This window comes from Bos indicus x Bos taurus, chromosome 19 (genome assembly GCF_003369695.1).
Source record: "Bos indicus x Bos taurus breed Angus x Brahman F1 hybrid chromosome 19, Bos_hybrid_MaternalHap_v2.0, whole genome shotgun sequence".
Classification (NCBI taxonomy): domain Eukaryota; kingdom Metazoa; phylum Chordata; class Mammalia; order Artiodactyla; family Bovidae; genus Bos; species Bos indicus x Bos taurus.
The window spans coordinates 49,399,643-49,423,766 of NC_040094.1; the positions used below are offsets into that span (position 1 = coordinate 49,399,643).

Here is a 24,124-nt window from a genome sequence, read left to right on the forward strand (position 1 = left end):
ACAGGAAGGGCAAATCTGATTAAGAAAACTCCGTCTTGCTCTAATTACTTGGGATGCTTGCCAACAGCTCCTGTCACCTCTGCCTCCCTCGGTCACACTGACTCACAGGGGCCTCCAGCCTGGGGGCCAGCAGGGATGGCAGCAGAAATGGAAGAGAAGGGGAAAGGGACCATCGCACACACCCCCGGGACTTCTGCCTGCTGCGGCTCCTGGACCTCAGTCCAGCCTCTGACTCTTTTCCACCCTCAGGCCCTCCTGGGTCTTCAACTCTGTCCTCTCCAAGCCCCCCTGCTCGCCCACACCAACTCCCAAGTGAATTCTTCCACAGAGGATGCCTGCTTCCTTAACTCTTAACTGGATATAACAAGGGTGCCGACCTTGCAAAGGGGTCATTTGTGGGAAATAAGGAAATATTCGAAAGTGCCTGGCACAGACATCTAACACGTGTCAGATCACTGCACAGAGCTTGCAATATTTAGTACTGGAGTTTAGGAACATTAGTCAAATGATTTCTGAGAACTGACTTGGTAATACAGCTAGCCTGTTTTGTTTTCCTTGGGGGTAAAACAGTCTACGGTCTGAAAAACCAACGTGGACAGTCTCCGAGCACAGAGCTGAGGGCCGTGACTGGTAATGTCGTCTCTCGGCCACAAGGGGGCAGCAGGCCGTCGCCGGCGCCCGAGGAGCTGACTCACCGATGAGCAGCCAGTAGTTCCGCAGGTAGTTGAGCTTGCTCTTGCCTTTGAGTCCTGGGTCGAACTTCAGGTCCGTGCTGGGCGTGATCACACACTCCCCTTTGTCCCCGATGGTGACACCATCGGTCTGGGGGCCTTCCAGCAAAGGAAGGGTGCTGCCCCGGGGCTGTGAAGACAGACCGGAGTGAGGCTGGGGTGGCCGGTGGGACAGCAGTATCCCTGTGCAGGGCTGGTTGGGAAGGCAGTTCAGTTCAGCCGCTCAGTCGTATCCGACTTTGCGACCCCATGGACTGCAGCACGCCAGGCTTCCCTGTCCATCACCAACTCTGGGAAGCAGAGCGGGACTCAAAGGCCCCAAGATGGGGCAGGAGCAGCCCTTCCCCCAGGATGTGACAACGCTGCCCTGATGTCTTTTAAAATTTGGCTGTCTTTTTATTTATTTACTTATTTATGCCACACTGTGCGGCATGTGGGATCTTAGTTCCTGGGCCAGGGATCAAACCTGTTCCCCTGCAGGGGAAGTGTGGAGTCTTAACCACTGGGACGCCAGGGAAGTTCCTTGGACGTCGTTTGAAATGTGGACATCTCTTTAAATCTGGGAACAGGGAAACAGGAAGGGTGTGCGTGGAATTCCACGAGGCTACTGTGAGAAGCAGATATAAGTGATGGAATTCACAGATGGTACAAGTGACTGGGGTTCGAATGTTCCAGCTGCGAGCCCAGTGCTGGCTCGGGCACCACTGGACCCTGGCAGGCCCTGCCCTGAGCAGCTGACAGACTCACTGGGAAGATAGGAGATGCCAACCAAACAGCTCAAACACCGTAAGGACCAAAACAGCAGCCTGGACAGTGATGCCTCAGACTCTCAGAGACGGGGCGCTTGAGGCGACCTGGCAAGGCTGGAGGAGGCTGGACCAGTCACCAAAGGATGCCCAGGATTTGAGGAGGAAAAGGGAAGACAGGAGTACAATCCAAGTGTGAGGCGCAGCCTGAACAAGGGCTGAGAAAGACGGACAGGAAACTCTTGGCACTCAAGGAGGAGAGGGACAGTGCAGCCCACAGTGACACCAGCTGTGGGGTGGGTGGGCACCGCGGGGCTGGCCTGCGGGGACCTGAACCCCAGCTGGGGAGTCTAGACTTGAATCCAAAAGCCAAGGGGAGCAACCGGGGCTTCCCAGGCCCAGGAGGCTGCCTTAGTCACAAGACTCTGCTCATGAGGTAGAACGCAGTATGTGCACAAATTATCTCCAAGGATTTAGGATGTGTGTCTTGTGTCCATAACAGGATGCTGGTATATCATTCAGCCGTTCTTTGCTGAAATGGGACAGGAGTGCTTTGAGGGTGCCTCCGTGAGTCCCACCCGCCAGCCCCAGAGTGGACTTACCACAACGGCGACGCCCTCATGCACCATCGAGGGGGAAGCATAGAGGCTGGTGGAGTATTTCCCCACATACAGGGTGGGCCTAGGAGACAAACAGATACATGCCGTCCACTGTCATTTAATCTCTGGACCCACAAAAGGGGGCTTTCTGGAGAGAGTCACAGCCCTGACTATCATCCCCAGGAAGAAGCACATGAACCCCCGATCTCTGAGCGTGGAGAGGGTGAGAGGCAAGGGGACTGCCCTGGGCCGAGGAGAGCGGGACCATGAGCCCTGATGTCACTGATGCCTTTGACGGGCCACCTGCCTGCAGCCCGGGTGTCCTCATTTGCAGGTGGCGGGTCTTCACCGGCCCATTCCCGCTTCTATCCTCAGAAGGGACCCTGAGCAGTGATCACATGGGAGAGACTGAAGGCTGGAACGCATGCAGCCACCCCACAGCCTCTAAGATGGCCCGGCCAGCATGCTTTGATGACTGATGGGCCACCAGAATCCTCACCATGATGGCTTGTGGACGCCTAAAGATTCTAGAGGTTCTACAGAAGCTTGGAGAAAAGTCTTATCTGAATGCCTGAAGCAAAGGGGGTGCACAGGAGATTCCAACTGGGTGAGACTTCTGGTGGGTGGTCTGTCCCTGTCAGGGGCACTGAGGCGGTGAGGGGACCTGGCTTTTGTCTGTGGTCATCATGAGTGTGAAAACACGAGGCTGCACGTCCAGACCCTGCTAAACAGGGTTACTATCAAGAGCCAGTCTTGGGCCAGGGGGTGGGTCACCCACTAAATTCTCTAAACCTCTCTCAACAAACATCTTATCTGAACAGTGCTATGAATTCAGAGAACATTTCATGCTCACTGATCTTCTCCACGGCTCGGCAAAATAGGAAACTGAGGCTCAGCAAGGCTAAGTGACCGGGTTACAGGCTGTTCACAGGCAGGGGTGGAGAAACGGGCCTGAGTCTTAGACACACACATACCCTAATATGTTTTTCCTGATTTTTAAAGCAAACACAACTTACAAAAAATTTTTGGAAAATACAGAAAGCTAAAAAATAAATAACCTCTCCCATATTCCCACCACTAGAGATAGATTTAATTGTACTGCAGTTATACTGGCAGTCTCTTTCCTATATCCTTCCATAATTTTGGCTTCCCCAGTGGCTCAGCGGGTAAAGAATCTGCTTGCAATGAAGGAGATACAGGAGATGCAGGTTCGATCCCTCGGTTGGGAAGACCCCCTGTAGAAGGAAATGGCAACCCACTCCAGTATTCCTGCCCAGGAAATCCCATGCACAGAGGAAGCTGGTGGGCTACAGGCCATGGGGTCGCAAAGAGTTGGACGGGACTGAGTGACTAAGCACCCATAATTTCAGTTTATTTAATATTTGAGAATTGGAAGCATCCAGGGGTGCCCCCTTCTTAAGATTCTGAGGTTTCTGAACAAGCTGTCCTTGGCTGTTTGTATTTCTCATGGCTTCAGGAGTGTCTGTCCACGCCCTGGCGCCCAGTGCCTGGTACAGCACACCGCTGCAAGGCCAGAACGCCAGGGACATGGGTTCCCCCTCTCCGCCCCGAGTCCTGGACTCACGTCAGCTTGCTCTTGGCCTCTGTCTCCTTGGGGAATGGGTACTTCCACTTGGTGATGCGCCCCACCTCCCCCGACATGAAGGTCAGGTAGCGCAGGGTCTCCACGGCGACGTTGATGTGCATCACCTTCCGCAGGCCCTCGCGCTGCCAGATGTAAAAGGCCACCACGGGGGAAGCATAGTTTTGGATCCACAGGACGTCCCCAGACTCGCTGTCCACCGTCACCACCAGCCCATCGCCATTGGACACAAAGTGGGACATCTCTGTATGGATCAGATAAACACAGCACGTCAAGTCTCACCTCAGCTTGCAACCACATCCTCCGTGCTCTTGCCAAGCTGCAGTCACCTGACCAGAGGAAACAGGCCTTCTGGAGTGTTCTCAGAATGCCTCCCAACAACTCTACTGGCTTTCAATGAATCTGCTTAGGCTCTATGACAGCGAGAGCTGCCTGGTTTATAAACGGGAAACAGGGTCACCCTCTCACTTGGCGGTGTTCTTTTTTCACTTGGTAATTCAAGTCAATTAGTGGCGTTCCCTGGTGGCTCAGATGGTAAAGAATCTCTCTGCAGTGCAGGAGACGGAGGTTCCATGCCTGGGTCAGGAAAATCCCCTGGAGAAGGGAATGGCAACCCACTCTAGTATTCTTGCCTGGAGAACTCCATGGACAGAGAAGCCTGACAGTCCATGGGGTTGCAAGGGTTGGACATGACGGAGTGACTGACATAACACACACACAATGAGTGGGAGTAAATAGCGCAGAGAAGGGAACCAGAGGAGATCCTGTGAACGTGGCATTTTACAGCCATCCTTTCAAAGCTACCAATCAAGCTGGACAGTCAGGGCTGACCACTGACACTGCCCGCATGAGACCCCAGAGGACATCTGTCAGACTTCCAGGTACCGGTGTTAAGGTGGCAAAATCGGCTTTTAGTTTTCATCTGAGTTGGGGGAATGTTTCCTAGAGAAATAACTTGGGAATGAGCCACAGTTATGGAGGCGGTTGTTCATATCAAACTGACATTTAATTCTGCTTCCCACGGGCTTGTAGTCAACTCCTGTGACATAGAGGGACCCCATGAAGTGTGTCCTCCCTCCTCTCGGGGTAAACTTACCACAGTTTTACCTGGGTTCCCTCCATACTTCTCGCCCAGGCCCCTGCTTTCAACACTGGCTGTTACAAAATGGATAAATAAAAGGGAATTCCCTGGCGGTCCAGTAGCTAGAACTCCACACTTTCACTGCAGGGGGCCTGGGTTTGATCCTTGGTCGGGGAACTAAGATCCTGCAAGCCACGTGGTACAGCCACACACACAAAAACAAACAAACAAAACCCCATTGACTGTTTAAGTATCTACTACAAGTCCACAGAAAGTCCAAAATCTGGTGACCAAGAAGGTCTTAAAAGGAAATTCGGTTTTCTGGAACCCTCGTTCCCCACAGGCCCTAGGTGCCCGCCTGACCTCGCCGTGCCAGGGAGGCGGGTCTACTCACTGTAGTCCCCACCGTCCTCGGGCAGCGCGGCTGCGTAGTCGAAGTAGGTGGCGTTCCAGCGCAGCTCGCGGGTCTTGGTGTCGTACATGGTGATGGTGTACTCTGAGTGGGACACAGCAGCCTGTTACCTGGAGGGGCCACGCACCAGCGGAGGTGCTGACCTCACCTAAGTTACAGCAGACGAATCCTCCCTAAACGGCACGTGGGAAAGTCCAGGCCATCCATGTAGGGAGAGAGGGGCCACGGGGAGGAGGACTGGAGTCCCAAATGCATGCGCGAACCCGGCCCACAGCCTGTGGAGCAGACAGGCCGCCCATGCTGTGTCCTTGAACTCAAGGCTCCCGAGTCATGAGCAATGTCCTGGTGTTGTTCTAAGCCACTTAAGTTTTTGAGTGGTTTACTATACAGCAATCGAGAGTGGACATTAGAAATCGGTACCTAGGTGTGGGATGGTGCCATAATAGAACCATAAAACATGTGGCACTGACTTTGGGACTGGGAGGCAGACGGAAGCTGGAAAGGGAACAGCTGACGGAAGCTGAAAACGATGACCCAGGTTAGGTGGTGGTGACACAGTTATTAGTTAAGACCACATCTTGCTGTACCTTGAAAAATAGAAAGATTTAAGCAACTAATGAACTTGTGGCTCTGACTAAGGAGATTTCCAGGCAGAATGCAGAACATGCCAATGGTTTCTCTTAACTGCACGTGGTAGGACACAAGGCCAATAAGCTAAAGAGGAAACCACTCTGTTTTCAAGTTGAAGGTAGAGGAAATGTAGAGGGTCCAGGACTGATGCTCCAGCTGGAAAAGACTCTCAACATAAAAAATGGCCTTGGGCAGGACTTCGAAGGTGGTCCAGTGGTTAAGAATCTGCCTGCTAATGCAGGGGACACGGGTTCGATCTCTGGTCTGGGAACTAATATCACACGTGCTGCAGGGCGACTAAGCCTGTGCGCCAGAACTACTGAAGCCGATGCACCCTAGAGCCTGTGCCCCCCAACAAGAGAAACCAGCACTAAGCAAAGCCCTCACTGTAATGAAGAGTAGCCCCCATCTGCTGCAACTAGAGAAAGCCCACACACTGCAGCAAAGACCCAGCACAGCCAAAATAAATTAATTAATTAAAAGAAAAAGGCCTTAGGGTGACGATCAGGTTCAGGGGCTTCCAGTAAAAAATGGCTTCAGGGTTAAGGTCAGACCAAAGCTGAGGCTGTAAGACCCTCCTGTGAGGCCTCAGAAAGATTCAAGGTGATCCTCCATAGACCTGCTATTTCAGGTCATTGTTCGAAATCAGGCAGGCTGTACACGCTTAATGGTTCCTTCTTACCTGTTCGCCCCAGATACAGAAGAGAGGTTGATGGGCAGAGGCTGTCTGCAAAGGCTGATGACAGGGTCTGCTGCTTCTCCCCAGTCAGGAGGTCGATAACGTACCAAATGTCCTGCTTTTTACCTGCAAGGCCACAAGGACATGTGGTGGTTAACACTCAACCAACATGGAAAAAAATATCCCCGCCAAACCAGCAGCCCAAGATGCTCTCTGAGCTGAGAAACAGGCCTGAGAGTCTCACGATGTTGAAGACACTTCTATGATCCTCTGTGGGTGACCAGGTTAATGGTAATGTGCAGATAATAAAGCTTCTTGGGCCACTGGGTCCTATTAACAACTTAATAACCTAGTCGTGGTATAAAAATTTCTTCACGCCTAATAACATAACAATTCACAGATTTTATTGCTCTGATGAGTAGCCTTAAATATGAAAAATCTGGCCTGTTAAGACAAACCTTTTCCCATAGACTAGGATCTATATAAATCCAGAAATGCACCCAGGGGCTCATCTCCCTGGTAACCATCATTCACACATCTCAACATCCCTACTCATGAGCCCTCATGTAAAGAGGACCTACAGACACTGGGTTATAATCTAATTAGCGACTGGGCACTAGAGCTGGTGGCAGCCACGTGCTAATGAGGCCAAAGTGATCTCGGCCTCGACCAGTAAGTGACTCCCCAGCCACACGCTACACCCCTCCTCTCGGTCAGCTGATTAAAAGGTATGAACTGGTGGACAGCGTAGCTAAACAACACAATTAGGAAAGCTCAAACCTATGGTTACATACACCAGGGCATCCTGGTAATGGCAAGTTCCTAAGAAAGCTGTTTTATAAATACTCCGTACTGTTTTAATAATTTTGTTATCCGTTTATTTATTTTGGGCTGTGCTGGGCCTTCATTGCTGCGTGCAGGCTTTCTCTAGTTGCAGTGCACAGGCTTCTCTCGCCGCAGAGCATGGGCTCTGGAGCACATGGGCTTCAGCAGTTGCAGCTCCCGGGCTCTAGAGCACAGGCTCAATAGTTGTGGTGCTTGGCATTTGTTGCTCTGAGGCTGGTGGGATCTTCCCGGATCAGGGATGGAACCTGTGTCTCCTGCATTGGAGGCGGATTCTTTACCACTGAGCCACCAGGGAAGCCCAATACAGGGTATTATTTCCACTATGATGTCAAGATAAACACAGCTCCTGCCTGAAGGTCAACACCTTCACTGCGATGTGCACGTTTCCGTTTTATAAGGTCTGTCTTCCAAAGACAAGCCTTCTCTCTGCTCACTCGTCTCTTCCTAGCTTATTGGCCATGTTTCCTATTTCAAGGGACTTTTGGAAGCCAAGTACCGAGATGCCAGCAAGCTCACAGGGCACGTGAATCTGCTAAAGTTACGCCTAGTTCTAACAGAGGGAGCATACGTGCCAGTCTGCATGTCTGAAACTCGTCCACGGATCCTAACTTTCTGCTCCAGTGACAAATCTTAATATGAAAAAGATCTGAAGATGGAGACAAAACATCACCCGACTGCTGTGGCCAGGACCGCTTTCTGTCTGGCCTGGGCGCCCTTCTGGTTACTAATAAGGACCGTTGACAGTCTGCGTGACCCAGCTACCACTTTAATGGATGGGTCGGGGCAACTGCCACAACTTTAAATGCACCCTAAGTGATGAATTGGTGATCAGAGCGGGAAGATCAGCCAGACAACAGTGACTACAGATGGTGAGAAGATGTTCAGAGGGGCCCGGGCACAGCTTAGAGCACAGAGAAAGCCTGTGTTGATCACTTCCCCTGAATCCCTGGGCCAGGGGCTTCCTCATTCTGAAGGTGTGGAAAGAAGAGCCCCAGTCTCCTTAGACAAAGACTTAAAATCCAGCCAGAGCCTGTGCTTGAGACCCAGAAACACACATAAAAAGCTCCCAAGGCATGAACAGGCTGTAAGCACTTTCAGTTCCTCAGAAAGAAAGCTGCTTTATAAATACAGGATATTATTACTACTATGCTTTCAAGATAAATACAGCTCTCCTTTGTGTCACAAATGCATTTTTATTGACATTTTGGCAGCAACCTGGTCAAAGAAAAGCAGCTGATCTGATGCTTTGAAAGACATGACCCCTGTAGGTATGAAGGGGGCTTATCTAAGCAAGCTGTTAAGTGCTGTTTTTATCCAATATTCTGATAGCAGGAAATACTAAGAAAGCCCTATAATTAATAGGCAAGCCTGGCTTCCTTTTCTTGGCTCAGACTATTGTAATTCACTTTAAATTTCATCCAGTTGCTTCTGGGTATGTTGCAATCTGTAAATCGCAGGGGTAGGTCAACACAGCAGCTAAAAGCTTGTTAAATGAGTAACCATATTAATGGTGTTAGGTCTGCTCCCAAGTGTGGTGGCAGGGGGAACCCTTTCGTAATTGGTCAGCTAATCCTGGCCTGAACCAGCACAATCGAGACAAGAAAGGCCTTCCCCAGAAGGGTGGGTAGTGACAGTAGACACATCTCCTCTCTCTCAGACCCGCCACCTTCCCAGATTGTGGCATTCGCTTCCAAAAGGGATCAGCGTCAGGAACTCTTACCCATGTAGAGAATGCCATCTGAACTTCGGCACGGAGATGCCTGCACCAACTCAGGGATCGTAAAGGGAAGTTTCTTTAAAACAAACCAAAGAAAAAAAAAGCAAAGCAAAAACAAAAGTTAACAAGGTCTTGTGCAATGATTACAATTTCACTGCAGTCTGTTTCTGTTACCCAATTCTGCTAAAAAGAGATGGTACGTGGGGGTTTTCCTAACTGGAAAGCAAGGAGAAGGGGGCACCCTAGGCTCCCTGCACACTGTGGGCAAGCCCTTGGTTCCAGGTCCTGGGTGCTGGACACACTGGTTCTTTTATGTGACACGCCCCCTGGAAGTCTCTAGTCCAGAGCCCTTCTGGGGCTCTTTGACCTTTTCTGAAAAGACACACAAATATGGAGAGAATGACACAATCTTTGAAATCCTAAGGCTTGGGGGGTGGGGGGGAGGAGGGAGAGTTGCCCTGTCTTGGAAAATTATCCCAGAGCTGCTTAGACGGGAGTAGAAAACACTCCTCAGAGCAGGAGTCAACCAGGAGACTACCCTGAAGGGGAGCCTCGAGGGAGAGGAGCAGCCGTCCCTTTGTGGGCAACACAGGAGAGTCTGGGGAAGGAAGAGAAGTTTTGGTGTTTTCTCTAGCAACGAATTCTCCTACTGAAAAACAGAAGAAGATTGGGCTTTTTGGTATTAAAAGGAAGTTATGCTAGGTGCTGGGAAAAGAAACTCAGAGCAGTCCGTGTGTTTCAACTGCATTTCATCATAAAAACCGATCCTTCAGAGTTGACAGCTGACATCTGACAAGCTCTTTGGGTTCGAGTTTGTTTCAGAACACTTTATTTTTGGAACATTCTGTGTTCTTGAAACCATCCTGTGGGTACCTGCCTCATGACAACTGTCACCTTTCTTGCCAAGAAAGCAGAGTCAACAGAATTTTTAGGAACCAATAATGCAGATTTTCCTGTCATCCCAATGTTTAAACTAAACCCTAGCAGAAAAAATATGCCCCGGAGAGGCTGTCCTGACTGGGCTTCTTCCAGATGTTTCTGAGGATTAGAATGTTGTTGCAAGGTTTTCAGTCTGGAGTATTTTCCAGTCTGCAGGGTCTGGCTGAGTGTGGCCACCTTGGCCTCCTGATTCGAGGCCCAGGCTGGAAACCACGTTCTTGGAGCTGCTAAACCACACCAAGCGGTTTGCGGGTGGTGGCAAGAGCAGCCTCTGGAAGGTGGGGGTTCATGGAGCACCTCCTCCGCCTGGTGCTTTGGCCTTGGGCACATTCCTTCACCTCTCTGGGCAGAGTTTCCACACCTCTGCTGTGGAGATGACCATATGTGTGGGCCCATTCTCTTTCTCGGGAGCTTTTTAAAAAATCCTGATGACCTAGGTCAATCAAATGGGGACTTTGGGGTTGGGACCTAGACAGTATTTTTTAGAGATCGCCAGGTTATTACAATGTGCAGCTAAGGTTGTGAACCTTAAGGTCTATTCTCAAATGGAGGTAGCAATGGAATATAACCCCCCCCACCCCCACCAAGGGGATGTCTACTGGGAGAGTGTACAGTGTTGCAAACTACACCCCTCCCCCAAATTAAGAATCACTAAAGTTAGGGACTTCCCCGGTGGTCCAGAGATTAAGACGGTGCGACCACTGCGGGGGGCATGGGTTCGATCCCTGGTCGGAGAACTAAGATCTTGCGTGCCAGGTGGCCAAAATATATTTTTTTTAATGATAATAATAATCACTAGATAAAGTGAGCCCTATTCCTGAAGGAAGACCACATCCTTCCAGTGTGCTGGCTGAGCCCTGAGAAACTGCTAGGACAGATCAGTGTTTTTGAACTCTGGGCTGTACGTTTAAAAGCTCATCGAGGGAGCTGTGAAAAGACACCTCTGCCCAGGCCCCAGTCTGGACCCCCGGATTCAGAATCCCAGAATCTTTTGTAAGTTCTCAGGCGATCCTGATATACAGCTGTGGTTGAAAACAGGGATCTAGAACCTCCGGAGCACCAAGAAGCTAAATACACTCACCGTCAGGCCTTCGTTGTTCTTGCCCCCAAGCGTGTACAGGCTGCCATCGTTGGGATCTGGGAGGAAGGCAGGCCTGCAGATTAAGCAGTAAGTATTAGCGACAGATTACAGCCCAGGGCACAGAATAAAATACCAAAGCCAGGCAAAACCATGATTGGTAGGGAGGGGTGTGTGTGTGTGCATGTGTGTGTGTGTGTATAAAACAATTCCATCCACTTCTTTTTCATCTTAGCCACAGATAATAAAATATCCTTCTGGTAATCTCCAATGGATCAGTTCTGCAGGTGACAATTTTTCCATGGACGGTGGGGCGGTGGGTAGGGGGGAGGATGTGGTTCAGGATGATTCAAGTGCATTCCACTTATCATGCACTTTATTTCTATTATTATTACATCAGCTCCACCTCAGATCATCAGGCATTAGATCTCAGAGGCTGGGGACCCCTGGTCTATACTATACTTGGCGTGGGGAAAAAAAAAACCAACCTGCAGTGGAAAACTAGTCCAAAACCACAGAAGAGCAAATCATCATTTGGTCAAAGCACGCTGGCTAAAGGTATAACGGGGGGAAGGACCCAGCAAGCCTGCTTTTCAGTTTCCAAGTCAGCTGCATACAGGACCTCAACAATTAATGTCTAATAGCGTGGCATGGCACCCAAACAGGGAGAACAAATGCGTCTTTGGTGTTCCACAAACATTTATTTTTAGGAGGCAATAAAAGCAGACACTGAAAGCTTGACATGAGAAAGAAGCTGCCAAGGGGTTGGGTCAGGTTCTCATCAGCTGCTTCTCAGGAAGCAGGTTCAAGGTGTTCTTTTGTGACGCTAACCTGCCAACCTGCTAACTGAATGACGACTAGTCACGAAGAAACCCCTGGCTGAATCTTTTCTGTCCCCAGTTTAGAGCATCATTTGAGGCTCTTAGAGATGCCAACCAAACTTTTACTCCAACACACACACTCTAATAACAAGCCATTTTCTTGTCTCCTCTCCACAGTTTTGCACAGTGAATGGGGCAGAGATCCAAAGACACCTGGGCCCTTTTGAGGACTTTGGAAGCTTAAGCTCAAAACTCACCTTAAATTACATCTCAAAGAAGCCTTTTTAACACCCCTGCCTCCCCACCTCACCCATCAAGGAACTGACCACCCTTTTCCCAACACAGGCTTCTTTCAAAGTACCCATGAGTCATTTGTTCTTATTCTACTTAATATTAATATTGATGTATACATGTGCTCCCAGCAACTTGCTTCATAAACAGAGTAAAACAGAAAATGAATCAAAGGGAAGTGTGCAGCAAATCAGAACACTTACTCTTCCACGTGTGTTGGAACCTGCAGGACTGGATCTGTGCAAAAGAACAACAAAGGCATTGTCAGACAGATTCTAAAATGTCAAGATTTCTAGAGTTCCTAGGACCAGCTCACAAGATGGACCAATAAATTTATCTACACGAGAAAACATAGGTGAAGGCACTTTAGAAAACTCACACAAAAACACAAATGTAGGCTCTTGGGAGCAGAGCTGGGTGGGGCGGGGCGGGGGGGTCGGGAGGGCTTCCCTGGTGGCTCCGCAGAAAAGAATCCACCTGCAATACAGGAGATGCAGGTTCAAGCCCTGGGTAGGGAAGATCCCCTGGAGGAGAGCATGGCAACCCACTTGAGTATTATTGCTGGGATAATCCCATGGGCAGAGGAGCCTGGTGAGCTACAGTCCATGGGGTTAACACAAGAGTTGGACACGACTTAATGACGAAGTATACACACACGCACGAACGCATGTACACACGTACGCACACACGCATCACTCGTGCAAGCTCTTAGGTCCGTTGCTGAGACTGGAGAGGGGGCTGAGGGCAGGATGGAACTGCCCTCAGGAAACATGCCTGTGACTTGGAGGCTGGGCGTATCAGGAAGCATAGTGACAGCCCACGGTGGACAGTGGGTCCCAGTGTCACTATCGACACATTAAGGCCTTCTAAACCCAAACCATCTCTGGGTCAGATACCTGGCGTGGTGCTAGATATTTCCATTGGGAAAGCAAAACTGTGGCTTAAGAAGCAGTTTTGCCGTTGATGAGAATTTGACTGGCTGGTAAATGGATACATCCCTTTGGGGTAGCAATATGATGACTTTAGAGCCTTTGAGTGTTCATTCTTCTGGATCCCCTTTGATCCATTAATTCCATGTCTATAAAGTCTGGTTTAAAAACAACACAAAGTATATAAAATGCTTTCTGTACAAAGATCTTCACAGTAGCATCACAGATGACCTAACTGTTCAGAGATGTGGTTAAATTATGGAACGTCCACTTGGCTGAAAATTAAGACTTCTAAAGTCGCTCAGTCATTTCCAACTCTTTGCAACCCCATGGACTGTAGCCCGCCAGGCTCCCCGGTCCGTAGAATTCTCCAGACAAGAACACTGGAGAGGGTAGCCATTCCCTTCTCTAGGGGATCTTCCCAATCCAGCAATTGAACCCAGGTCTCCTGAATTGCAGGGAGATTCTTAAAGCTTCTAAAAGGGCTTATAAAGTTTTATAACTATATATGTTCAGGAGAAAAAAATAACATTGTACCTAGAGTATTAATGCAGCTGAGAAAAAAAAACAACCTATGTGTGTTAAAAAAAAAAAAGAGATGGAAAGGTCAAAAAAGTGGTAAGTTACCTTTGTTGAAAATATAAATGACTTCCCCACCTTTTCCACATTTCCCCAAATTTCTACAAAAATAGGCATTACCTTTGAAATAGGAAACACAGTTTTTCCTTCAAGTCGTTTTAATATTGAGTTGGCTGAAAAGATTGTTCAGATTTGTCCACTTGATGGTACAGAAAAACCCGAATGAACTGTCTGGCCAACCCAATATTTGCTGTCATCTGAGTGACAGAATTTCTCCTGGGCACAGATCACAAGGACAATCCAGAGTCCACGGGGTGGATGGAGGCCACTGACCCAGCAGTGCTGTAACAGACCTGAAATCCCAGGCGAGAGACTACACAGCAACGAGGTGTTTCCAGCCACTGGGACCCCACAGGCTATAAGCCATGCTGCCCACAAAACTTCAAAGCTAGGGTCGAGGACAGCAAATGCTGTGATGTGACTCTGGATACAGGCTCTGCTTATGGTGACAGACAGCTGTCTAATTCCCCAGGTCAGCTGGGATTCTCAGATGAAGGAAACCCTTTCAAGCCTTATCGTGTGTTGACTTTGCTTTGCAGGCCCAGCTCCCACATGAAGGCAGACCGGTGTTCACAACAACGGAGGCGCACACACCACATGTGGTCTGTGGGCAGCAAACAAACAATTCATTAAAACCAAGAGCACTTCAGGAAACAGGAGGAACTTTCGGTTGGCGAGCACATGGTGATCGTCCCCATTAATCCCCTCTCGGTACACTCTGACAAACAGACTGATGCAAGACACAGGAAATGAGGGTGCCTAGCCCTCGCCCTCCTGAAACAGACAAGCAGCAATTATAACCCAGCGCCTCCAATGCAGCCCAGAAGCTGAGCGCGCCAGGGAGAGCGAGAAGGCACGTTTCCAAGAAAACACAGCAGGAGAAAGGCGTCCTTTCGATTCGCTCCGGCCACTTAAAGGTGCCACAGATCAACAGAGATGAAGAGGACACTACCAAATCCTAGCTGTTCACCCAAAACAAGACGTGGACACTGAGGGGGTTTCAGTGCCTGTTCCTGAGCTTATCTGTGCTGGTCAGTGTTTACTCACTCTCGGGGTCTCCTCCTCCACTGTGGGTTTTCCTGGTCCTCTAGAGCTTATTCAGCTTATCTGACACAGAGGCCTCGGGTCCCAAAGTGTGTCCCACACCAGAGAGGTTCCAGTTAAGACACAGGCCACTGGCAGGAGCCAGGGAAGGGTGGGTGGACACCTACAGCAGGGTTGAGGAGCCACGTTTTCTCCTAGGCTTAAGGGGACATGACCTCCAAGAGGGGCTCCTTCTCATTCACTCATAAAATAGGGCCCCTGGAATAAACATCTGCAGAGCTGCACGCATGTCACAGCAAGCAGATGTGGAACAATGACCTTGTTCTGCATATTTTTCTTCTTAAAGAATCATTTGAATCTAAGGTTTCCTTTCAACTACTACAGGAAATTGGAGGATAATTACAATATTGTGATGGTTTTTGCCATACATTAATATGAATCAGCCATAGGTATACATGTGTCCCCTCCATCCTGAACCACTTCCCTGGTGCTCCAGTGGTTAAGACTCTGCATCCCCAGTGCAAGGGGGCACGGGTTCGATCCCTGGTCAGGGAACTAAGATCACACAAGCCACATGATGTGGCCAAAATAAATAAATTAGTAATAATAATAAAAAAAAACACAAGGGAAGGAAACATAAGACCAAAAAATGGCAGCCTGTTGATAAATGTTTAAAGATAGAATTGACAACACTGGCCTGTCATTTTACTGTTCTCTTTATCTCTGCTTGAAATTTTCCATATTAGAAAAGGTTAAAGGATAAAAATATTTGAAAAGCCAGCAAAATAAAAGGAAAAAGCATCAGCTGAAAATGTGCCATGGAAGCCCAACATGAAAAGGAGTTGTTTTGGATTTAATAACGAGAACTGGACTTAGGCAAGATTTTTGCTCTTAAAAAAAAAAGTCACCTTCATGTGAAAGTAAACAGTGGCCTAACCCTAAGGCTATAAACAAACGCTGCTACAAAACAAGCCTCTCTATCTATATGGAAACCGATAAGGACGAAAGCCATCTCACCAAGCTGTTTTACTTTCAGAAAGGGCAGGGAAAAAAAAAGTTACTTAACCAGTGTAAAAATGGGTGTTATTCAAGGGAAAGGTAAAGATATCAGAAGAGGGAAAAAAAAAAAGCTGAAATCAGTGTTTGGTCTCCAAGATCAAGACAGAAACAGATCTGCCCACTTCTCCCCTGGGAGAGGCCACTGGACTCGGCTCCCCTGGCGGGTCCATTTCACGCCTGATTTACTCCGGAAGAAACCTGGCGAGGTGCGGTGACATGCATGGCTCCTGTGCTGTGCTGATGGAATCCTCCTTTTCAACCCGAGGCAGAAATGACCCAAGATAGACGTAAACATGTTTATTTCCAAAAGAAGTGAGTTTTCATCTTTCCAAGAATACCTTTTTCACCATCCTCTCCCGAACCTCCTACCTTCTCCTCTGCACTGGGCCCTGACTGCACACTGGACTCTGCTCCCTTCTTGAGCCCCGGGCCTCGAGGTCTCTGTCCATCAGCACCCACAGCTCTACTCTTCCAGCTGCTTCACCACCCTGCGGGCGATCCCAAATGCCTGCTGCTGCCCCCGCCGCGGGGTTCGACCCTCCCCTCCCCCAGTCTCTCCACTTCCTGGCCCTGCAATACTACCAGATTTTTCACTCATCTCTCTCCCGTCTACTCCTCTCCCCTCTCCCTCCCTCTTCTTACTCCAACAGGGAAGAACTTTTCCTGGCTCTCATCTCAGTTCTCTGAGAGAGCACACTCATCTCTGTAGTTTCAACCATAATCACAACGAGGAAATTCTAGGTCCCCGTCTCTCAAACTCTTCTTTCTGGACCCACTGGACATTTCCATCATCTCCTGCCAGCACCTTAACCACCACTTGCCCAAATCACACCCTCCATCATTCTCTCCGGACTGGCTTGGCTACCCTGTTCTCCTAGGAGACAGGCAGTCCTCAGACCACACTGCTGACACTCATTTCCCCTGCAGAACCTGCCATCGGATGTCAGACTCTCTGGTCTATTTCATCACTCTTTTTCCTACTTCCAGCATCTTTTCAGTATCACTGGAACCCCTTGTCTTTCAAGAGCTCCCTTTTCTCCTAGTCTGTGTGCCCTTTGGGATCAGAAAAACCTAGGATTAAATCCAAGCTCTGCCACTCACCAGCCGAGTGACCTCAGCAAAGTTACTTAGCCTCTCTGAGCCTCAGTTTCCTTGTCAGTAAAGAAAAAAATAAAGAGATAGAGATAATAACACCAAACTCAAGGGGCACATTTATGTTGATTAAATAAGGTTAAATATATCTTAAGATTGTAAGTCAGTGCCTTGACATAGAAGAGTGATGCTTCGAAGACATAAATCAGATAACGCCTCTCTGCCACTCACAATCCACTGATGGGTATTTTGTTGCCCAGTAGAGGCCAATGTTCCCCCAGTGAATATCTGTGAATCCATGCAACCCCACCCTCCCACACCCACCCTGGCAGTCCCCCATGATTTCTTCCTTACTCTATTACAGCCATGCTGGAATACAGGCTACTCCTGGACTACTGCCAAGTCTAAACCTGCCTTGGGGCCTTTTCGTATACTGTTCCCTGTGCCAAGGTCTTGGATCAAATGTCACCATCTCAGAGAGGCCTTCCATGACCACTTCCTACCCGCCCCCAGGATCCCCTACTCTTTTCCCTGCTTGATTTTTCTCCATGACACTGACTACCTCTGAATTGCTATGTATTTTACTTTTTAAATGTCTGACTCTGGTCACTATAAGATCCGTGGGGGCTGGGATTTATCTTCTGCAGTTTGCCAACAAAGGTCCACATAGTCAAAGCTATGGTTTTTCCAGTAGTCATGTACAGATGTGAGAGCTGGACCATAAGGAAGGTTGAGCACTGAAGAATTGATGCTTTCAAACTGTGGTGCTGGAGAAGACTCTTGAGAGCCCCTTGGACAGCAAGGAGATCTGACCAGTCAATCCTAAAGGAAATCATCCCTGAATACTCACTGGAAGGACTGATGCTGAAGCTCCAATACTTTGGCCACCTGATGCAAACAGCTGACTCATTGGAAAAGACTCTGATGCTGGGAAAGGTTGGGGGCAAGAGAAGAAGGGGATGACAGAGGATGAGATGTTTGGATGGCATCACTTATGACTCAATGGACATGAGTTTGAGCAAACTCCAGGAGATGGTGAAGGACAGGGAAACCTGGCGCACTGCAGTCCATGTGGCTGCAAAGAGTGGGACACGACTTAGTGACTGAACAACAACATACCCCCAACATCCTGGGTCCTTTCCAAGTACTTCCCTGGGTACTTCTTAACCACTGGTACAGTGGTTGAGAATTTGCCTTCCAACATGGGGAACACAGGTTTGATTCCTGCATTGGGGAACTAAGATCCCATGTGCCATGGAGCAGCTAAGCCCAAAAGCCACAATGAAGAGCCCATGAGCTGCAACAAACACCCAGCACAGCCCCCCCCCGCCAAAAAAAATAGTGCCTGGCACATGAGAGGTGTTCAATATATTTACAAATATATATTATCAACAAACATTAGTTTCCTTCCTACTTCTACTTTTGCCCTGCCTGTATATCCATCGCTGACCATTCTATAATCCATCAACCCTCCACCCAGAATCCACTGGGCAATCCCCTCTCCTCCTCCTCAGTCTTCTGAGCACTGCTGAAGAAAACACCATAATCACTTGTGGAGATAGCAGAATGTAACCCTGGCCAGCTGGGCCGCGAGTCATAGGAGATATGTTTATCTACTTCCTGTTCTGTTCCTCACAGCTGGTGTTTCAGACTTTCATGCCTTGCCTCCAGGCCCCTTCCTCTCTGCACAGGACTCCCCTCTCTGTGGCACAGGGGAACTCAGAAACTTCCTACCCCTCGTCCTCCAGGTTTGCCAACCCCACGCTACCCTGCATATTTCTATAAAAGGACACACTTTCACCTTCACAGATACTTCACACTCACACATCTAGAACCCCCAGTATTCTGTCTCCCAGGGGTCTTCAAGTCCTTCCGGATAACTCCTTCCTCTGCCTGTAAGCATGCCAAACTCTCCTTTGCACCTTTCCTAAATGCGTCCATTTGAGTCTTTTTGGTTGTGTTATTTGGCTACACCACACAGCTTGTGGGATTTAGTTCCCAGATCAGGGACTGAACCCATGGTCTTGGCAGTGAGATCTCGGAGCCCTAACACTGGAATTCCCTCCAGTGGCAATTGAAATGCATCACAGCAAAGGCCCCCAACTCAGCTGGGCAGACACTTCCTTGAAAGGAAAGCAGTGCAATCTAATGCCGAAGCTACTAGGGCTCAACACTTGTGGGGACTGCTGTGTTTCTCTTAAAGCCTAAAACTTTAGCTACCATGCCCTGAGAGCTGACTGTGTGCCTAGGGCCCCTCAGCACATGGGGGAACCATAGGCCTTCAGCATTCAAGGCTCTGCAAAACCTGGGCCTAATTCTTCTCCATCGCAACCCTTTCCAGAACCCAGCCCGTGCCTTCCTGTCACCATCACTGGCCCCAGCTCTGTCTACCTCTGCCCGGCCTGCAAATGCCCCTTTCTCCAGGAAATCAGAAACTGAGCGCCCACTGCACTTGGCGCTTAGCACATTTCTCAGGCGACAGGTACTTAATTGCATGTGGCCTCTCTGGTTCTCAAAGATCTGGGGGCTGGATTGAATTTTAAGAACTCTGTAGGGCAGGGACCATCTATTTTGTTTCTTGAGAAATACAGATGGGAAAGTGCCTGGGGCTTATGACAGTTCAGTGAATAATCACAACGTGCACTCCTGTGTAACTGCTGCCCGGGTCTTTGCTCCCCTCCTACTCAGCAGGTAAAGCTGTCTGTAGAATGTAAGGAAGTCGATAATTTAAGATATCCAATATTGCACATGGAATGCAGTCACTCAGATAAGTTTATCTTAATGAGAAGGGCTTTTCCACACAGAAACCTACATGATAAAAGCAAAAAAGAGCTGCCCAGGTGTAGCTCTGTTTGTTCACTCACACTTAAATTATTTAAATTTACGGGAAAAAAATGATACAGCGTTTGCTTCCAAATGATGGAGATGGGGGAGCAGACTGTCATGTGTGAGTTGTCACTGAAGCTGGATATCTGAGGCTTTCATACTATTCTCTTTACTTTTGCGTATGTTGAAGTTTTTCTAAAATGAAAAAAAAAAAATTAAGAAGAGAAGCTAAAAAAAAAAAGAGCTATTTAAGGAATACCTTTCTGGGAGGGGAGTGGAAGCGTGAGTGGGTAGGGTAGGATGTGGCGGGGAGGGTCTGCAAAGAAAAACCTGTTCTTCCTGCCCACCCTCAGCTGTAGCATGAACCTTGACAGCCTGATCCTATAATGTCCCAGGGCTGGAGGAGAGAAGAGAAGCCCAGGGGAGGAGCATGAAGGACCCTGTCAGCACCATTTCAGGCTTCCCTCAACAGAGAAAAATCTCTCCGGTGAAGTCAGTCACCATTTGAGTTAACTGCTTCAGACCAGAGTTTGGGGCAGATGGCCTCTCTCTGCAGGTGACTCTGGGCCAACTCACTCTCACGTGGGAAGAAATCAGATCGCTTTGATTACAGAGGCTGCAAGAACAGGCTGCCCATCGGACTGGAGCTCAGGAGCCCTATGGGATCCTTCCCCATCCCTAGATGAGCACCAATATTTCTGGAACACATTGCTTCTCCGGTGGAATGTAGGTGGGTGCGGGCTTTACTGCCCTGCTCCTTCTCACCCTCTTTCCAAAGCACCACCTCCCCGCTGCCCCGACGCAGCCTGCATTTAAAACCAGCCCCAGAGCTTCCCTGGTGGTCCGGTGGTTAAGAATCTGCCTTGCAATGCAGGGGACTTGGGTTCAGTTCCAGGTCACGACTAAGGTTCCCACACACCTCAGAGCAACTACGAGCCCACACACTCTGGAGCCCGAGAGCCACAGGTAGAGTCCAGGCGCCGAAAGGAAGGATCCCATGTGACCTAACTGAGACCCTGCATGCGGCAACTAGGCACAGATGCAGCCGAATAAATATCAAAGACAAAAAACAGCCTCAGGACCTCCCTGGTGGCCCATTGGTTAAGAGTCCACCTTGCAATGCCACAGACGTGGGCTTGATCCCTGTCAAGGAACTAAGAACCCACATGCTGCAAGGCAACTAAGCCCTCGAGCCACAACTAGAGGGCCTGCATGCTGCAACTAGAGTCTGTGTACTATAACAACAGCAGCAGCAGAAATCCCACATTTGATGCAAGAGAGATCCCCCATGCTGCAACTAAGGCCTGATGCAGCCAAATAAATACATAAATATGAAAAGACACAAACCAGCCTCCTCTCTGACTGGAAGACCTCTCCAGGTGCAGGTAAGATGTCTTGTTGGCTAGAAACTCTGCAAACCAGACCCTTCTCAGTGCACCTCTAGCAGTGACCAGAAATGTCCTGGGTTGGCCCTCCTGAAAGGGATTTAAGGACTGAAAGGCCACAGATGAAGTCCCAGCTGCTCTATGCTCCCTGTAAGCCTCCCTGTATACCCAGTCTTTGAGAGCCTCCTTCCTTCTAAGAGAAAACGGGAAAGGGTGGACGGTAGGCAGGGAGACTGTGGAGAAGAAAGGGGTGAAACCTTGGGATGTGGTGCGGTGGGCACTACGAGGAAGCAGCTGGAGGCGTTTGAGAAGAAGAGAAACGTGGTACAAGACTCTGAAGGCAGGTGAAGACAGGCAGGCACCAGGGGACAAAAGGGGATGTGAGAGAGGAGGAGGAAGCACAAAGGGAGGGTAGAGAGGGGGATGTCCCTGGTGGCCCAGTGGTCAGGGCTCTGCATTTCCAGTGCAGAGGTGAGAGGCTTCGATCCCTGATTGGGGAACTAAGATTTCATATGTCACATGGTGCAGCCAAAAAAGCAACAACAAGAAGAAAACAAATAAAGAAAAAACCAACGGGTAGTGAGGAAGGCAACGCCATAACCCCAGTAAGACGGTCTGAGACAGTTTGGGGGTGGGGTGGGGAAAGGAGGGGTGGTCAGAACCAAACAGGAGGGAAAAAAAACATCAACAGGACTTAGTCCCAATCAGAAAAATGAAGTGAAGAAATGGAATGAGTTTAAGAGAACATGGAGATTTTAATCCCAATTGACAGTGAAGCTAACTTGGTTAGTCTGCATGCAAAAAGCTGCCATTTCCTCAAGAAAATGCTTAAGGGTCTAATACCCTTTTTTTAAAAATAAAAATTATTGGTAGAAACAAGGTCATTCACCACTCCCACACCTTAACTCAAAACTTAAGTCTCCTCAATATGGTCCATGCACTCAAGTGAACCAATTAGGGACTCCTTCTCCCTAACGGCGGCTCATTTCCTTCCTCCAGAGGGAAGGAACTTGGGTAATCTGTGCCCTAAACTCCCATGAAAGTTGTCAGGTCCAAGTTGTAGGGCAGCAAGTCTAAAAGTTTCCTCAAGGTTCAGCTTTCATGACAAGAGCGTTTTAAAATAGATCTCTGCTCAGAAGCTCTTAAAATCCACAGTGAAATTCCAAATTTTATCAGAACTAGGGGGAGGATGTCATAAGCTTGCTTTCAGGGTAATCTCTACAAGGGGCTTCCCTGGTGGCTCAGCAGTAAAGAACCCACCTGCCAGAGCAGGAGACTTGGGTTTGAACCCTGGGTCAGGAAGCTCCCCTGGAGAAGGGAATGGCAACCCTCCCCCCTATTCTTGTCTGGAGAATCCCATGGACAGAGGAGCCTGGCGGGCTACAGTCCACAGGGTCACAAAAGAGTCAGATATGACTTAGCAACCACACAACGACAATCTCTGCAAATCACCAAATGTCATGTTTGATGAAGAGAATCCTGTAGAAATACCAACATAATCTGAAAAACCAGCCATGGTACCAAAGGCTGTCGAATTCTAAGGTCTCACTCATCCTTGCCTTGGCGGAAGTAACTCAGGCCGAAAAACACACCCTGCTACAACCAACCGTGAAGGAATTCAAGCTATAACCAAATGTGAAGGAGGACAAGACGACTTAGTGCTTGGGACTCTGCCCCAGTGCCTCTCAGGATGTCACTAACTTCACAGAGTTCAGTTCTGGAGCGATGAGAGTGTTCACCCAAAGGCAAGTAAGAGGATGGTAAATAAGTCACAGCCCAAACTGGCCTTTTATCCTCAGCTTCAGTATTCACAACCGTATTCCGAAACACACCAAGCAACGCAGCAGAGAATGCCCGCGGGAGCTGAAATCTATGCTACTGTGTGCGACAATCACTATTTTTTTTTTGGCCATGCTGCATAGCATGTGGGATCTTAGTTTCTCAACCAAGGATCGAATCTGAGTCTCCTGCAATGGAAACACTGAGTCTTAACCGCTGGACCACCAGGGACGTCCCATGACCACTATTTCCAAGAGCCCTTCCATGCCATGAGACATATTGCTCCGAGGCAAACCCCAGGCATGTGGGAGGGACGTGAATGGGGGCACAGATACACGAGGCTGTGCACCAGCTGGTGATGGGTACAAGAGTGTTCATTAGATCATCATCTCTTTGTCTGTGTATGTTTAGACTCTCTTGATAAAAATCAAAACACTCAAAAAAAGAAAATACTTTTTCAAGAGACTCAAAAGCAGAAAAGCTTCTCTCACAGCCCCTCTCAGAAACTTAATTTTTATCCTCCAAAACAATGGAGAACAAATAAACACTTTTCTGTGCTTCAGCAATTAGGGAAAGGCAGTGATGGCATATCTTAAGCCTAGAAAATTCCTTGAGAAAATAGATTAGAACTACTAACGAAACATCGCCCCCTTTCCCAACCTCCCTTCTCTTGAGTGTCACACAGAGTTTTCTCTCAAGCCTCTGAGGGTGGCTCACTGACACTCCAGGGCAACACGAACCCTGCCTGAAGAACAGGAGAGAAAACCAACTGCAGAAAGTCATGAAAAGCCACGTGCAGCTCAAGATCAGAAACTGGAACTGGAAATTTCCATGATGACGGATCCTGGGGAGGCAAAGCCTGCCTCGCCCACTTCTCCCTGGGGCCTGAGCTGGCACTGGGTGTCTTAGAAGTTTACTGAGACCCCCTCCTTCAAGGAGTTAGAAATCCACTAGGAGGACAAACATAGCCAAAAGTTCACAGGAAGCAGGAAGTGCCGGTACAGAGGCTTCAGCGAGCTCCTCTGGAGCCTGATGAGGGAGGGGTTCACCCTGCAGCAGCAGTCCAGGAGGTGAGCTGTGAAGGGGTCTTAATGGATGGAAGGGGGCCTGGGCAACACTGCGGGCCGCTGGTGGGGAGAGGCCATAAGCAAAGGCCCCGTGTCTCCAAGAGCTGGCGGCAACGGGCAGCTGAGGCTGG

General features: G+C 49.0%; 1 protein-coding gene across 1 annotated transcript in view; it reads right to left on the minus strand.

The window, feature by feature from the left end:
* Positions 1–24,124, minus strand: part of ERN1 (endoplasmic reticulum to nucleus signaling 1) — an 82,366-nt gene that overhangs the window by 23,623 nt on the left and 34,619 nt on the right. Inside the window, exons 3-10 of the mRNA XM_027517673.1 lie at positions 12,377–12,410; positions 11,065–11,137; positions 9,048–9,120; positions 6,485–6,607; positions 5,155–5,256; positions 3,662–3,923; positions 2,080–2,158; positions 696–861 (exon numbers count right to left, since the gene is read on the minus strand). Coding sequence (XP_027373474.1) covers positions 696–861; positions 2,080–2,158; positions 3,662–3,923; positions 5,155–5,256; positions 6,485–6,607; positions 9,048–9,120; positions 11,065–11,137; positions 12,377–12,410 — 912 coding nt within the window. The remainder of the gene's footprint in view (positions 1–695; positions 862–2,079; positions 2,159–3,661; positions 3,924–5,154; positions 5,257–6,484; positions 6,608–9,047; positions 9,121–11,064; positions 11,138–12,376; positions 12,411–24,124) is intronic.